We start from the raw sequence: 16,321 nt of genomic DNA on the forward strand, positions 1-16,321 counted from the left end.
CAACTGGCTATCCATTTGGAGAAAGCGAAATCGGATCAATATCTCATACCATAGGCAAAAGTAAATTAGAGATGAATTAATGGCTTAAAGGACTTAAAAGAAAAATTAGGAAACTAGATGTACAGTCTGGAGTTTGGGGAAAGAAATTTAAACCAAGAAAAGAAGCTCAGAGGCTACCAAGACTTTTTTCTTTTTTTTTTTTTTTTTGGCTGTACCCACAGCACACACAAGTTCCAGGGCCGAGGATCAAACCCACCCCATGGCAGTGACAACAGCAGATCCTTAATCTTCTAGGCCACCAGGGAGCTCCACAAAAATCTTTTCCGTGAATCTGACTGTGTTAGAATTAAAGGAAAAAATTACAGGACGCTACTGTCAGCATAGTTAAAGGGTGATTTGTATTTGCACATATGGCAGAGGAACAGTCCAGGTTTGTCCTGCACAGACAGTCCTTACAGACCGACGGCTAAAAGACAAACAGCCCCACAGAAAAGCGGCAAAGGGCATGAAGAGACAATTCACAGAGGAGCAAATCCAAATGGCAAATATATAAACTAAAGATGCTCAACCTCAGTAGAAAGCAGAGAAAGGCAAACTGAAGCCCAGATGGGCCGGCACTTTGTAAAATGAAAGAACTGGAGGGTTCGGGGTTCTGCGCCGAGATGGGAACTCCCTGTTTGTTTTCTTTTTTTGGCTGCCCTGTGGCACATGGAGTCCATACCTACGCCTCAGTGTGGCAATGCCCGGACTTTAACCCACTATGCCTGGCCGCAAATGGAATCTGTGTCCTGGGGCTGCAGAGATGCCACCAGTCCCGCCACAGCAGGTATTCCTAAACACTTTTATTTTATTTTTTTGGCTGGCTCTGTGGCATATGGAGGTTCCAGGGCCAGGGATTGAACCCAAGTCACAGCTGTGACAACGCCAAATCTTTAAGTGCTAGGTCACCAGGGAACTCCTGTTTGTTTTTGTTTTGGGCCACAGTGTGCAGCAGTTTGATATAAGATCTCAGTGCCCAGGCCAGAGGTTGAACCTGGGCACAGCAGTGAAAGTGTTGAGTCCTACCCACTAGCTCGCCAGGGAACTCCCAGTCTATTAATTTAACTCTTTACAATCCATATGAATCATTATAATCAGAGAAGTTAATTAAGTGAAATGAAAAGTGAGAGGTCCTAAAATCCCTGGGACAGGTTTCTTTGACCTTGGCCCTCCAGAGCCAGCGGCTGTCTGTACCTGGGGGAGCTCCAGGGTGCCATGACTTGTCCTTGCAGTTTAGTGCTTCCATGTGCAGAGAGCCAGCCCTGTTCTCGAGGACCCTGGGAGTGGAGCCGTCACAGGCTGGCTTAGCCGGGCTGCAAGTAAGAGTCATCCGGGGATCTTTGACGAGATTCCGGTGCTAGGAATCTGATTGATTTGGTCTGGGTGATGCCTCGACCTCTGTATTATTGTTATCATCTGTAAGTGGTTATGAGCTCTTGTTTTCACACGGCTTTGGAGAACCAAAGAATCTAGGTTGATGCAGAACGATCGGTACCTGAAGCGGCTTCTGCTTTTTAATTTGATAATTATGCTTTCCTGGTACAGACATTGGCAGCTCTCTGGTGCTTGGCCATGAACCATTTTCTGTGTCATCCATTTTGCTACACCTCAAAAGAAGAACATTTTTTTTTAAAGCTATAAATTAAAAAAAAAAAAATCAGATCATGTCACACCCTGCTTTAAACCCTCCAGGGCTTCCTCACGCACTCAGGGTAGACTCCAAGGTCCTTAAATGACTCAGAAGGGCTGACAAGAACAGTCCCCACTCAGTTAGGCAGCCGTTGCACCTTCTCCCCAGCTTTTTGCTTTAATTTTTTTTGTTTTCTTTTTTGGCTGCCCCACGGTATGCCGAGTTCCCAGGCCAGGGATCTGATCTGAGCCACAGTTGCCACCTACGCCATAGCTGCAGCAACAGTGGATGCTTTAACCCACTGTGCCGGGCCAGGGATCGAATCTGCATCCTGGTGATGCAGAGATGCTGCTGATCCTTTTGTGCCACAGCAGGAACTCCCCAGCTTTTTATTTTTTAAACGTTCAAACATAGAAGAGCTGAAAGAATGGTTTCATGGCTACTCATCATCTGATGTCAATACTTGCTATATGGCTTGGGCCATGTAGTTGTGTGTGTGTGTGTGTGTGTGTGTGTGTGTGTGTGTGTGTGTCTTGCTAAAACATTTGAAAATTAGTTGGAGACATCATGACACTTAATCCCTAAATAGTTCAGCATGAATCTGCTAAAGGTGGGGTCAGCTTCCTCCACAGTCCCAGGCCATCATCACATGAAAGAAAATGAACAGGAATTCTCTGTTACCTTCTCCTATTGAGCTCCACATTCTAACGTTGAGGCCACATTCAAAGGAACCCAGTTTTCCCAAAATGAATGTTATAGATATTTATTTTCTAAGTCGGGACCCAATAGGGTTTTTAGGTTGTGTCTTTTCAGTCTCTGGTAGCCCAGAACAGTTAGTTACTCCCAGTGAGTTTGGCACCAGCCGCATAAGAGCACCTGGACCCAGTTAGAAATGCAGTTTCTCTGGCCCCAGTCTGGACCCCCAGTTTGGAACACCCGTCTCAAAACTCTGGGGTGGGGCCTAGGAATCTGTGTTTTAACCAGCCAGGTGACTCTTATCATGTTAGTGATGCTGGTGGTGAGAACACAAGATAAGCTTTCTTAACAAATTTCACGTGTACAATACGGCATGTTAATTATATAGCCTCCTTCTTGGCCGTCCCTGTAAGCTCTTGGCCTCTGAAGGCCATCCTCTTTCTGCCCTTCTTTGGCTGCAGATAAAACCCCCTGAATTCTTCCACTGCCCGGAAGCTCCATTAACCTAAGGTTGGGTGGTGAATATTCTCCTCCCGACAACTGCTGGTAAACACCTCTAACTTACTTTTATTTTTGTGTCTTTTTACGGCCATACCTGCGGCACCTGGACGTTGCTGGGTTAGGGGTCAATTCAGGGCTTCAGGGACAGGCCTATGCTATAGCCACAGCAATGTGGGATCTGAGCTCAATTTGCAAGCTGAGCTGCAGCTGGTGGCAACATCGGATTCTTAACCCACTGAGCGAGGCCAGGGCTGAAACCCACATCCTCACGGATACTGGTCAGGTTCTTATCCTGCTGAGCCACGATGGAAACTCCCTTCTAATTTCCTTTTCTTATACCTACAGTTCCCCCTTAACCAGGCACTAGACGGCTGGATAGGACTTGACATTTCTGAGAGAGAGAGATGCCATGTGGGGCTCTTGCCCATAGTGATGTAAGTAAGCTAAGTAGGCATCTGTTGCCCTGCATGAAGGGTATGAAGGGGGCATTGCGGTTACCCCTTCCAATGCTCCTTATCTTGGCATGCTTAGCGGTCACTGGTGAGAAGCTGGGAGATTTGCACAGGGCTCAAGGAGCATCTTGGGGGAAAAAGGAACCAACAACAATACCATCTCCTCTCTCCTGAAGTTCAATGTTATAAGAAACCTTTTTTTTTTTTTTTTTTTAAGCTGAGCCTGTGGCAGGCAGAAGTTCCCAGGCCAGGGATCGAACCCATGCCACAGCAGTGACAACGCTGGATCATTAACCCGCTAGGCCACCAGGGAACTCCCATAGGCAACTTTCTGATGGACTGAGTCTAGACTGAAGCCTTTGGCTGGGAAAGGACACAAACATTTCTCGAGAAGAAATTCTCCATGATCAAGAGGAGGTGGCCCAGGCTAAACCGAAGGACTTAAGGGGTTCCAGGTTTGGTCTGATTCTGAAACAGCGTGTGTGAATGTGAGGATGGAAACTCTGCCTGTCTAGCCCCTTTGGCCCCGGGGACGAGGGCTGTGTCACCCCTGAGGGGGCATTAAGTTCAGCAGTGATGCTGAGCGGCAGACAGGAGCAACAGCACAGAAAACCAAGGCCCCCTAGTGGTAAGTCCTGGCATTCTCTGACACTTTGGGAAAGGGGCTGTTTGCAAAGAGGGGAGATTTGTACATTCATAGATCTCCCCTCCATGGCTTCACAATCCATTAAAACGTTCTGTTAGGTAAAGGGGATTATTGTATTCCAGTGTCCGTCCTTATCACTGCAGACAAGTGGCAAACACTTTGAAGTGACAGGGTTGTGATCAATTCTTGCGTAAGGGAGTTCACCTTGTGGTCAACGGATTGAGGACCCACCATGGTCTCTGAGGATGCGGGTTTGATCCCCGGCCTTGCTCAGTGGGTTAAAGATCCGATGTTGCCGTGAGCTTCGGTGTAGGTCACAGGGTGCGGCTCGGATCTGGTGTTGCTGAGGCGGTGGTGTAGGCCGGCAGCTGCGGCTCCCATTCGACCCCTAGCCTGGGAACTTCCATGTGCCACCCATGTGGCAATAGAAGGAAAAAGAAAAGAAAAAGAAATTCTTGGGTAAGAGTCCTTCCCCCTCTGATCTAGTCTGGATGGATTTTTTTTTTCTTTCTCTTCTTACTTTGTTTCCCTCTCTCGATTTTACTTTCCTCACACCCAATTTTATAGTTATGTAACCTATTTAAGGTTGGTCTTTATCTTTAGAAAGTAAGCTTCAGGGCATAGGGATTGATTATCTTGTTTATTGCTGTATCCCCAGCCCCTAAAATAGTATTGGGTGTTCATTCATTCCTTTGCCAGTTGGTTCTGGAGTGTCACGTGCCAGGTCCTGGACGGCAGGGGAGAGGAACAGCAGTGTGCCAAAGGCTGACTCTGCTCTTCTGGAACTTCCGTTCTGGTGGAAGAGGTTGGAGAACAGATACCTGGTACTGCGAGTGGTGATGAGTGAAGCAGGGTGGGTGGGAGGGGGGGTGTCTGCTCCAGAAAGTGGTCTCTGACCACTGACTCCAACCTGGAGGAGGGGAGGGCAGGGGCTCCAGGAAGACTTGTAAGAGTCCACGGCAGGGGCGCAGGCCCTGAGTGGGGAGTGTGCTTGGCTGTCCTAGAGGCCAGAGCGGCCTGAAGGCAGCGCAGGGGTGGAGGAGGGGATGGGGCTGGGCCCTTGGAGGCCGCTGGAAGGACCGCGGCTTTGATTTGGGGGTGAAACGGGGAGCTTCCGTAGGTGTTATCTGGAAGACTCGCTCTGGCTGCTGTACTGAAAAGAGCCTGAAGAGGCTCAGGAGAGGGAGCTGGGAGGCCAGTGGGGAGCAGCACGCAGATGAGCAGCACTTCTGGCGTGAGCAGTGCCCACGGTGTGTGTGCTCAGATTCTCGGTAGACCTGTATCTGAAGGCAGAACCAACAGAACTGTTCTGTTGACACAAGAAGGTAATTCATAAATGTTTGCTGGAGTTCCCACTGTGGCAGTGGGTTAAGAATCCGACTGTGGTGGCTCATGGCTCACGTTGCTGGTTCAGTCCCTGCTCCGGGAACTTCCATGTGCTGAGGGTGCGCCGTACAAAATCTATTTATTTATTACTTTTTAGGGCAGCACTCAAGGCATATGGAGGTTCCCAGGCTAGGGGTCGAATCAGAGCTACAGCTGCGGGAGCTGCTGGCCTACACCACAGCTCCTGGCAACGCTGGATCCTTAACCCACCGAGTGGGGCCAGGAATTGAACTCACAACCTCATGGTTCCTAGTTGGATTCGTTTCCCACTGTGCCACAACAGGAACTGCCAAAATTTAAAAAAAGAAATATTTGCTGAATGAATGCTGAATCTTGAAATGCCCTACAGCTGGCCCCAACTCCCTTGCCACAGGATGTCCGTTAGCCTGTTGCCCAGGTCTGCAGCCACAGCCGATCCGCTGCTTCCCGCCCGCTGTGCCAGACGCCCAGACAACTCCAAACGTTCTGGTCTCCATCTTCGGGGAGCTCCTGACACTTCTAAACTTGATCAGCTTCCCAGTTACGTAATTCCCCAGCACCCAGCCTTCCATGTGGATAATGCCTGCTCCAGCCTTAGGCTGCTGGCTGCTGGCGGACCGGGGCCCCATCTGGCCCATTTCCGGGCACATCCCCAGTCCCGAGGAGGAAGCCAGGTGCACAGAAGGTGCTCGGTAAACATTTGCCGAGCGGCAGCAGCGGCTGGATGACTTGCCTACTCTGTTCCTCTGAGCTTTTCGCCTCTTATTTCCTGCCCTGTCTGAAGGGCTCCACACAGGAGCTGGTCCCCAGTCCCAGGAACAACTCCCTGCCTCTTTCCCCAGAACCTGGGTCTTTGTCCTCTTGATGCTCAGGTCCCGGCCTGAGCCTTGAGGGGTCGCAGGAGGCCTGGAGTAGCTGTGCTTGGACTCTGCAGACCCCACCTTAAGCCGTCTGTCAAATCCTCCGTTTCCAGAGCGAGTCTTCCTACCCAGTATCTGAGACAAGACACCCACCCAATGGTAATTTTTCTAAACTTTTGTTTATTTTATAGCAATTGTCATGATTAGAGAGGTAAACACATTTAAAAACCTTCTCAGGGCCAAAGGGTGCCAGAGTATTTACAAACACGTGGTGGGGACAGTGGAAATACATGAGGGTCCGGGCTCTGGGGCTGGAATTCCACCCAGGCCCCGAACCAGGCTGGGACACTGACGCCAGGAATGTCCCGCCGGCCACGGTGTGGGTCAGGGAGCCCTGGCAGCCTGAGGGCTCTGCCCTGGGGGGCCTGGTGGGAGACCCTCTGGATAACCTGTGGCCCTGCCTCCCCCCCTCAGCGGCTCCCCACACCCCACAGGCCAGCTCAGAGGGGCCTCTGGGAAGCACCAAAGGACAGGGGGCACAGGGGTGGGACACAGACACGCGCGTACATACACACCTTCACAGAGGAACTGCAAGGGTTTTTTTTTTTTTTTGTCTTCTAAGTCTTCATGTCTACAGGTTTTTTTTTTTTTTTTTTTCTGCTATTTATTTTCTCTTTTTGACAGTGACATAAACTGAGGTAAACATCTGTGACCAACACCTTCCCTATGGGGCAAAGGGTCCCAACCCGACCAGCAGAGGCAGTGGCGGCAGGAGCAGCAAGGCCCCCCGACGACGACGAGAGTGCAGACTTGGTTCCAGCCTGTCTCTCCATCGGGCTGTCGCTGCCCCCTCTTTGCACCTCTGAAAACAGGGACTGGGCTACATAACTACCCAACTCTAACATCCTAGATACTACGACGAGGGAGAGACTCCCCAAACAGGATCTTCACAGAGAAAGAGAGAGAGAGAGAGAGGGCGCACACGAGGGGCGTCTAATTGGAACCTCGCTTCCTTGTTATTGCAGGAGAGACAGGATGTCGAGAGGCCTAAGGCAAAAGGAGAGGTGGCGGCTGGGAGAGGTGCCCGGATGGGCTCCAGGTGGGCCAGGGGCAGTGACGGGGGGGCCTTCTCTGAGACTTGGCCCTTGGTGGGGGGGGGGTTGCTACTTACCTGGCATGTGGAGGGCCCCAGTGCCCGCTGGGAGGTGGGTCATCAGAGGGGCGGGCACACCAAGGAGGAGGAGGGGAGCGGCCAGGCCCTGGGGCAACTGCACACTGTTTGTAAACTGGACCCGGGCAGGGCAGGGGGACCTATAGCCCTTTTGCGCGGTGGGAACGAGGGTGAACGGAGAGGTGGGGGCTCTAGGCCAGAGGGGCTCCTCTGGTCAGCCTGGCCCATCAGGGAGTCCCCTCAAATGGCCTAGAACCCCCGGAGGGACCCTGGATCATGCGGCCCGGGACAGTGGGTGGGGCACTGCAGAGGGAGCAGCCTCACCCATGCTGAGGTTATTGCGGGGGTCCCAGGCCTCCACGGAGGGCAGGGGTCGTGAGGGGAGTGCTGGGTGAGGTCGGGTTCCTCCGGGTCTGTTTTGCTGCTGCCTAGGGCTTGAACCAACCTGCAGGTGCCTCCTTGCCAGGTTCCCTGAGGGGTGTGCTGAAGCGCAGGCCTGGACGCCCTGTGGCAGCTGCTGGGTGAGAATCCTGGGGCGGAGTTACCGAGGTGTCGGGATGCAGCCACTGAATACACAAGGTGCACCCGCAAGTGCACACCTGCTCATGCACACATTTATCCCCCTCCCACTGCCACAGCCCCCTGTTCTCACACCCACACTCCAGTACCAGAAACTTGGGAGACGGTGGGGATGAGGTCAGCCCCAGGCTGACCACTGGAGCCTAGCAGAAACCTGGGAGAAATTTCTGGCCCACATCACTGCGCCACCTGCCAAAAGCCCAGGCCGCTGAGTCTGAGCTGGGGCCGTGAGGACTGAGGATCTGAGAGGTGCCCTCGGCCTGGGAACGTGCGGCCGGCAGGCGGTACTGGGCCCAGCCCTGGCCTCTGCGAGTTCACTTCCCTGGCTTAGGGCTGCAGGGGCAGCCGAGGCCCCTGTCCTGGGAGCCCTTCAGTTGTCCTGACGTCCCTGTCGGGGAGCGGAGGGCTGCCAGAGCTCCGCCTCTCTGGCTGTGTGCTCTCAGCAGGCTGCCCTCCAGGCTGTGTCAGGGTCCTCATCAGGGGACTGGGTGGTGGCAGAGTCACTGGATTCTAGGGACTGTGTCTGCACACACACGCAGACATTTGCTACATTTTGCAGGGGGTGCGGTCCCTCCCCTCCTTCTCCCAGGAAGGGGGCAGGTTGCAGCCGAGCAACCCCCAGCCCTCAGCTCATGGCCCTCCTCCCAGCCAGTGCCCAGGGGCCCTAAGCCCCTTCTCTGCGCCAACACTTCAGTCCCCTTTTGTGCCCAGGGTGGGGGGCTGGGGAGGGGAGGGCAGGACCTGGGGTGGGACTGCGGGACGTCTGCCAGGGGGTGCAAAGGGCCAGGAGCAACTAGTCAGGGGTCCAGGGTTCAGGGAGGTGTGGGGGAGTCGGCCCGCAAGCTCCCTTGCTTCTGGTGGCAGGGGGCCTCTGAATCCTCGGGTCTGTGGGGCTTGGCTCCTTTGGGTGGTGATCTCACCAGCCCGCGGCCGGCCGGGCGCCTGCCTCGTCTACTGCTACCCGCTCCTGCCCGCCGCGGGGGGCTGGCCGGTTTGGCCCGGGGCGGCTCCCCGCGCCCCGGTCTGGCTGCTGCTCGGCGCCCGGGCCCGAGGGCGGCGGGGGCGGCTCAGACGCAGATCTCGATGGCCGTGGCCAGCACCACCTGCCCTTTGCTCTTGTCCGGGCGGCCGTCGGTCCTGCCGGGGGGCCCCGGGGGGGCCAGGCCGGGCTCGGGCACCGGCACGGGCACCGGCACGGGCACGGGCCCGACGGCGGGGGGCGCGGGCCGGGAGCCGCTGCCGCTCTCGGTCAGCACCGTCCGCTTGAGCGGCCCGGGCGCCTCGAGGCGCAGCGGCCCGGCGGCCGGCGGCCGGTCCCCGGCGGGCTTGCGCGCGCGGTGCGAGGGCCGGCGCCGCAGCTCGGACGTGAGCTCGTGCTTGAGGAAGCGGAAGACCTCCTTGGCCGGCCCGCGGCGCTCGGGCTCGAGGGCCAGGAGCCGCTGGAACATGCGCAGCGCCGGCTCGGTGAAGCGGCGCCACTGCGACGGCAGCCCCGGTAGGCGGCCCCGCTGCCAGCGCACGAACTCCTCGAAGAAGGCGTCGGCGCCCGAGGCTGCCTCCCACGGGAAGTTGCCGGTGAGCACGCAGAAGATGAGCACGCCGAAGGCCCACACGTCCACGCCCGTGTCCACCGCGAAGCCGTCGGCGCGGCCCGCCTGGCACACCTCGGGCGCCGTGTACGGGATGGTGCCGCTGACCCGCTTCACGCGGCAGCCCACGCGGCGCGTCATGCCGAAGTCGGCCAGCTTCACGCGGCGGCACTCGCGGTCGAAGAGCAGCACGTTCTCGGGCTTGATGTCGCGGTGCACCAGCTGCCGCCCGTGCATGAAGTCCAGCGCCAGGCCCAGCTGCTGCACGCAGCGCTTCACCGTGTCCTCCGGGAGCCCCACCTGCGGCCGGCGGGCCGGGGAGAGCCGCTCAGGCGCGCCGGCCGCAACCCTGGTCCCCTCCTCCGCCCGCCACAACTCCCTCCCCGGCTCCCTTGTCTGGCTCGCCCACCCCACCCGGGCCAGCCGCCCTCCCGCATCCCGCCTGCGCATCCCCAGCTCCCTCCCTGGCCCCTGGCGCATCCTTTCCCCCAGTAACTGAGAGCCAGGGGCTGTGCCAAGCGCCCTGTCCCCGCACTGTCTCTTCACTCCTCAGCGGCCGCTATATGCCCATTTCCCTTACACTGAGGCCCTGCGAGGCCTTGTCACTATGCAGTGAGCCGCAGAGCAGATTTAAACCCTGCAAAGCCGGAGGCCTGGGATCCCAGGGGCACCCTCCCCACTCCGGGGCACCTCCTCTGGGAAGCCTCTGGTGGCCCTACCATCTCCCCTCCTGCGCCCCCACCCTTTCCTATGCAGCCTCGGAGGAGAGGGCTTTTGGACGTTGCCCCATCACCCTGGCTGCTCCTCATCTCGGTGTGTCACAGGGGCGTTGGTCAAGTGTCTATTTCCCCCACCAGGGCCAGGGCAGGACTTCCTGTCTTGTTCGCTGTGTATTCCCAGCCCTCCCAGCAGCGACTGACATACAGTAGGTGCTCAATAAATGATGACAGGAGTGGTCTTGACGCCTCCCTGACTCTCCCACTCTGGGGACCCAGAAGACCGTCTCCCCTTCCCTAGTCACCACCCAGGTACCTGAGGAGGGATGATGTCAAACAGGTCCCCCGCAGGCGCGTACTCCTGGGCAAAGACGTAGCAGTCCTCAGTCTCAAACACCACGTCGAAGACCTTGATAATGAAGGGGCTGGAGGAGAGGCTGTTGGTGATGCTCACCTCCCGCAGGAAGTTCTTCAGCTTGGTTTTGCTCTTGTTCACAAATTTCAGCGCCATCTTCGTGCCTGGTGGGGTGCCAGTTGACAGGGGTGAAGACAGTGACAGGGCACTCCCCCTGCGTCCCTGCACCTCACACACCCGGGCCTGTCTGCACAGCCTGTCCCAGCCCCAGGGCACAACGGAGCCCTTGCAGGCATGGCTGTCCTCATCTCATGACTGGAAACCGAGGCCCAGAGAGGGGAAGGAACTCATCAAAGCCATGCAGCAAGTCAGGGTCAGCCTGGGTCTTCCTGGCCCAGCCTGCAGCCCACGATAAGGAGAGCTGAGGGCTGGGCGGGGAGGGCCTGCAGTGTCCCCCACCCTCTCATTTTCCTTTTTTTTGGCCAAGCCCATGACATGCAGAAATCCCCTGGCCAGGGATCGAACCCAATGCCTCGGTAGTAACAATGCCTCGGCAGCTACAGCTGCCGGCCTACACCACAGTCACAGCAATGCCAGACCCGAGCCACGTCTGTGACCTACACCGCAGTTTGTGGCAACACTGGATCCTTAACCCACTGAGGGGGGTCAGGGATCAAACTTGCATTCTTATGGATACTAGTCGGCTTCATTACCTCTGAGCCACAATGGGAACTCCAGAAGCCAGGTTCTTGATCTGCTGAGCCTCAACGGGAACTCCCACCCTCTCATTTTCTTCCAGACAGACTGTGTGCTTATTTATCTTGTCTGTCTCCCTCAACTAGAAGGCAGCTCCCTTTATCTTGTCGGCTGCTGATCTCCAGCGCCCACGGCAGAGTCTGGTGCACAGTAGGTGCTTGACAAATGTTTGTTAAATTGATGAATAAATAAGAAGGTACTGGACCCAGAGAGGTGAGGGCCTGCACACATCTGTATCCACCCAGGTGCAGAGCTGTGTGATATGTGTGTGTGTCCACAGAGCACTTCCATGTCACAGGCCCTGCTTCCTGCACTTTATGTTCATAACTCACTCCTCATAACGACCTTATGAGCTGGGCACTAACGCTACCCTAATTTACAAAGGAGGACACCTAGGCACAGAGAGGTTGACTCATTTGCCCAAGGTCACTCAGCAAGCAAGTGACAAAGCTCGGGTGACCCTAAGTCCAGTGCTTCTCCTACCGCCTCCTGCCCCAGGTTAGGTTAGACCCCTAACCCTAACCCTCAGTTCCTGCCCCCCCCCCCCTCGAATGGCTGAGTGGGCTCTGCAGTGAGCCTACACTGTGGGGGAGGCGTCAAGTTCAGAGGTTAGGGGAGGTCCTGGAGCTGCATGACCTTGGCTGAGTGACTGAATCTCTCTGGGTCTCAGTGTTCTCAGTGCCCCGAGAAATGGAGATGGTCACACTGACCTCACAGGGGCATCTCCACCCCATTTTTTTTCTTTTTTGGCCACCCCGAGGCATATGGAGTTCTGGGGCCAGGGCTCCGATCTGAGCCATAGTTGCCACCTAAGCCACAGCTGCGGCAACGCCGGATCCTTAACCCACTGTGTGGGGCTGGGGATCGAACCTGTGTCCCAGTGCTCCCAAGATGCTGCTGATCCCATTGTGCCAGAGCGGGAACTCCTCCCACCCCATTTTAAGCACAGTGCCCTGTTCCGGGAGGACCCCCCTCTCAACTTGGCCCACCTCCCCCGCAGCTCTCACCCATCCGCTGGTGATTCCCCAGACACCACTGCCAGCCCTGACCTCTCCCCTGACTCCAGAAGTCCTTGGGCACATCCCTTTGCCCGTCCCAAAGGTGCCTCACAGCTGGCCCCAAAGCAGCCTACCCTCTAGACTGGGCACTCAGCCCAGAGATCCCCCCCTTGTCCCATCTGCCTGGTCCCCTCCTCCTCGGGCCCCTTCAGGCCATATTCTGTCCCCCTGGGCCACTGACTCCGCCTCCCTGCTGGTCTCCTGGCCCCTAGAGAGCCTCCTGTCTTGGATCTGGCCACCCTGCACACACTCACCTGTGCCCTTGTAGGCTACCAGGTCGACCTTCCCATAGGTGCCCTTGCCCAGCTCCCGGACGAGTTCGTAGTGCTTGGTGACATCACTTGCGGCCAGTGTGCGGAGGGTCAGGGCCTGCATGTCTTCAGTGAGGAGGGGCACGCCTGCACCCAGCCCAGGGGCGGTCCCGGGCCCACAGCAGGGCAGGGAGTGGGGCGGCTCGGGCTCCGGGACGCCCACGCTCATCTTCTCCCTGGTGTGTGTGGGGGGTGGCATGGAGTGCGACATCAGGCCAGGCCCCGTCCCCCCCACCCCTCTGCCGGCCCACCCCCTCCAGGACTCCCTGATTCCCAGGGCTGGGGCCAAGGCCAGGCCTCAGATGACCACGAGGGGGCGACAAGCTTCCTTGCCGCATCACCTTTCCCCCAGAGCTTTGGGGCGGCCTGAGGCAGCACTCCCAAGAGACACAGTCCCTGCCCCCCAGCGCCCCACTTGGGTCCTGCTGGCTTGTCTCATGCTGTCATTCAGACACAGTGTCAGGGAAGGCCCACGTGCCTATGTTGCACAAAGACACGCCACAGGCGCGCTCCCATTCACACCTATGGATCAGCACCTTCAGAGCCCTGGGGACACAGCCCGGGAGGCGGGACAGACTCCCACCCTCACAGGACTTCTAGCGGGGACATGGACAATACACCGTGCACGCATGAATGATGTATTATGATAAAAGGTGAAATGGGCTGTACAGAAAATACGGCGGGGGAGGGGAAGGTGCCGTCTCAGGGCTCAAGTATCAACCTCAGGCAGGAATCTGAGAAAACTCCGGCTGGGCGGCTGGGCCGGCGCTGCAGGTGTGGCCACACCCCCGCCACAGGCTTGTAACCCCTCCGCCAACCACAGAGGGCCGCGCAACCCGGCTCAGGCACCCATGGGCTGTAGTCCCAGCCCATCCCCCTCCACAAGGCAGAACCCGTTCCGGGAAGACCCAGCCCTCCCCGCCCCCACCCTCCACATTCCGGTACTGATCCCATCAGGGTCCACTCGCCTTGGGGTGGGCTTCCTGGATCTGGCCCCGCCCCGGAGAACTAAGTTTGTCCCCAGATGGTGTTGGAGGGGCAGAGAGCTGCGACGGGGAATTCAGGGCTGGGTGACAGCGATCGCCCATCAGGGCCTGCACTTCTTGTCTGTCTAAAGGGGGGAGGCTCAGACCGGGGAGCTGAGCCTCCAGGAGCAGGTGACCCTGTCGGTGTGCGCCAGCAGGAGAGGCCAGCGCTGAGTCCCCTCTAGGCTGACCCTCGGGAACCTGCCTCCTGGAGTGGCTCCTCTGCCCTCACTTCCTTCTCCCTCCAGGCCCAAGAGGACCACCCAGCGCTCTCACAGCCACAACCCCTCAACTCCACCCCTGCAGGAGAACCCACGGCCCTGAGGCCAGGCATAGACTTGGAGCCAGACCCCAGCTCTGTGACTCACTAGCTGGATGTCCTCGCCTAAGTTCCTTCATCTTTGTACCTCGGTTTCCCCATCTTACAAAGAGGATATAAGGGGACGTTTCCGTGGTGGCACAGCGGAAATGAATCTGACTGGCATCCATGGAGATGCAGGTTTGATCCCTGGCCTTGCTCAGTGGGTCGGAGATCCAGCATTTGCAGCTGGATCCGGTGTAGCTGTGGCTCTGGCGTAGGCCGGCAGCTGTAGCTCTGATTCGACCCCTAGCCTGGCAAAGTCCATATGCCGCAGATGCAGCCCTCCAAAAAAAGGCTATAACGGTATCTTTTCCCTAAGATTCACAGGCTCCAAGTGCTTGGTGCCTGCGCACAGGACCTGCATTCTCCCAGGCTGAGCCCTCCCCGTGAGCGGACTGGCGTCTTGACCCCGGCCCGGCCTCTCCCCTTCCAGGCCCAAACCCCCTGCTCCTCCTCGTCTTCCCCTTCCCTCTCGGCACGACCCAGCCTCCCACTTCACGCGGCGAGGAGGAACATCAGGAGGGAACTTCCTGGCCTCCCACCCAGCCCCAAACGGAGCTCCATCTGCACGTCCTCCCGGCTGGCTGGGGGGCTGGGGGGCAGGGAGCCGTCCTCCTCGCCTCGGATTTGGCTCCCGCCCCCCCTGCTTCCTCAGGATCCTGCTCCCCCATTCCCCCCCACCTCCATTCATGAACAAGCGGAAATCCCACATGCCGCTGATGCCTCTGGCGCATTTCAACACCCGGCTTCCTCTGCCACCCTCCGTGTGTTGAATCCAACCCCACCAGGTCAATGCAGTCCCCGCTCTGGGCTGGAGAGCACCGGGCCCTTCCTGGGCTACAGTGGGCTGACCTTCTCCACCACAGGCTTCTCCTGTGGTTTCAGGGCTGGGAAGGCTCTGCTCTCTCAATCCCTGTCAATATCCACCCACTGCTTGGGTGGCAAGGCTCCTGAGCCATCAGCTCTGATGCAGCCGGGAGAGGTCAGGCCGGGCCGGGGAGGGTGTGGGGGCTACCTTGAGTCTTTGCCTTGAACTCTCCATCCTGCTCACCAGGAAGAGCCCGCTGGGCTGCTCTGCTGACCTACTTTTCCTGCTGTGTGTGGACTCCCCAAGGGCGGCTGAGGCGGGCGGGCCACGTGTATGTGGGCACATGTGCACGCACGTGTGGCAGCGCTCCTGCTTTGGGCTTTGGGCCCTGTCAGGTCACGTTGGGCTGTTCTCTGCATCCCCGGGAGCTTGACTAGCAGCTGCAAGTTGCTAGAAGCCCTTCTTCCCTCCTCCCTCCCACAGGGACTGCTGGGTGCCTGGCTTGTCTCTGCAGTTTTGGCCTCAGAGTTGCCCTGGGCAGACCTGGGGCTGGGGCAGGGGGCACCTCTGCTCCCTCAGCCCCAGGCTGGGCCCATGCTCTGACCGCCGCCTGGCACTGCCTCTCTACCACTGCGATGCCCCCTCTCCAGTGCCCTCCCCCATCCCTGCTGCCCGCCTTCGCCGCCCCATCTCCTGTATCTCATTAGCCTCAGGTCCCACTCCTCCAGGAAGCCTTCCCTGCTGCCCCAGGTGCCAAATCCTATCTCCGAGGGGCATGAGGATTGAGACAGGGGCCTGTGTCTCTTTCAGGGCCCCCGTGGAACATCGTGGACGGTCTCAGCTGTGTCCCTACCCGTCCCCATCAAGGGGCCAAGAGGACCCGGAGGGCTGGCGCTTCATCAAAATCAACTCTTCCTCCTCCCTTCCTTTGGTTGCAAGGGTCCAGTTTGGGGGTCCTCCACATTGGCCCCCATTCCTTCAACCTCCCTCTCTCTGTTCTCTGCAAGGTGGCCTCAGGAGACCAAGAATTAACCCACACACTGCCCCTGCTGCTGCGTCATCCCCCCAGGTACACACCGCCACTGACCCAGTTACGATGCACGTGACTTAAAGGCGCAGTGGGGAGCGAAGGAAACAGCATGGGCCTTGGGGCTCAGCGGGCTTGGCCTTGATCCTAACGTGCACCACTTTTTAGCTGGGTGACCTTGAGCAAGTCACATCACCTCTCTGGGCCTCAGCTTCCACATCCCTGAGATGAAGAAAATAATACTGGGAGTTCCCATTGTGGCTCAGCGGAAAGGAATCCCTCTAGCATCCGCGAGGATGTGGGTTGAATCCCTGGCCTCGCCGTGAGTGGTGGTGTGGGTCACAGACATGGCTCGGATCCCGCATGGCTGTGGCTG

The 16,321-nt window shown here is 57.6% G+C and overlaps 1 protein-coding gene across 3 annotated transcripts in view; it reads right to left on the minus strand.

Annotated features, from left to right (window-relative positions):
- Nucleotides 1-6,349: 6,349 nt before the first annotated feature.
- The window catches only part of SBK1 (SH3 domain binding kinase 1), a 57,382-nt gene continuing 47,410 nt past the window's right edge, over nucleotides 6,350-16,321 (minus strand). For all 3 annotated transcript variants that reach the window (XM_047780234.1, XM_047780232.1, XM_047780233.1), the window contains exons 2-4: nucleotides 12,668-12,900; nucleotides 10,561-10,763; nucleotides 6,350-9,828 (exon numbers count right to left, since the gene is read on the minus strand). In XM_047780234.1, the coding sequence (XP_047636190.1) occupies nucleotides 9,007-9,828; nucleotides 10,561-10,763; nucleotides 12,668-12,893 (1,251 nt within the window). In that variant the 5' untranslated portion in view covers nucleotides 12,894-12,900 and the 3' untranslated portion in view covers nucleotides 6,350-9,006. The remainder of the gene's footprint in view (nucleotides 9,829-10,560; nucleotides 10,764-12,667; nucleotides 12,901-16,321) is intronic.

Source organism: Phacochoerus africanus, chromosome 5 (genome assembly GCF_016906955.1).
Source record: "Phacochoerus africanus isolate WHEZ1 chromosome 5, ROS_Pafr_v1, whole genome shotgun sequence".
Classification (NCBI taxonomy): domain Eukaryota; kingdom Metazoa; phylum Chordata; class Mammalia; order Artiodactyla; family Suidae; genus Phacochoerus; species Phacochoerus africanus.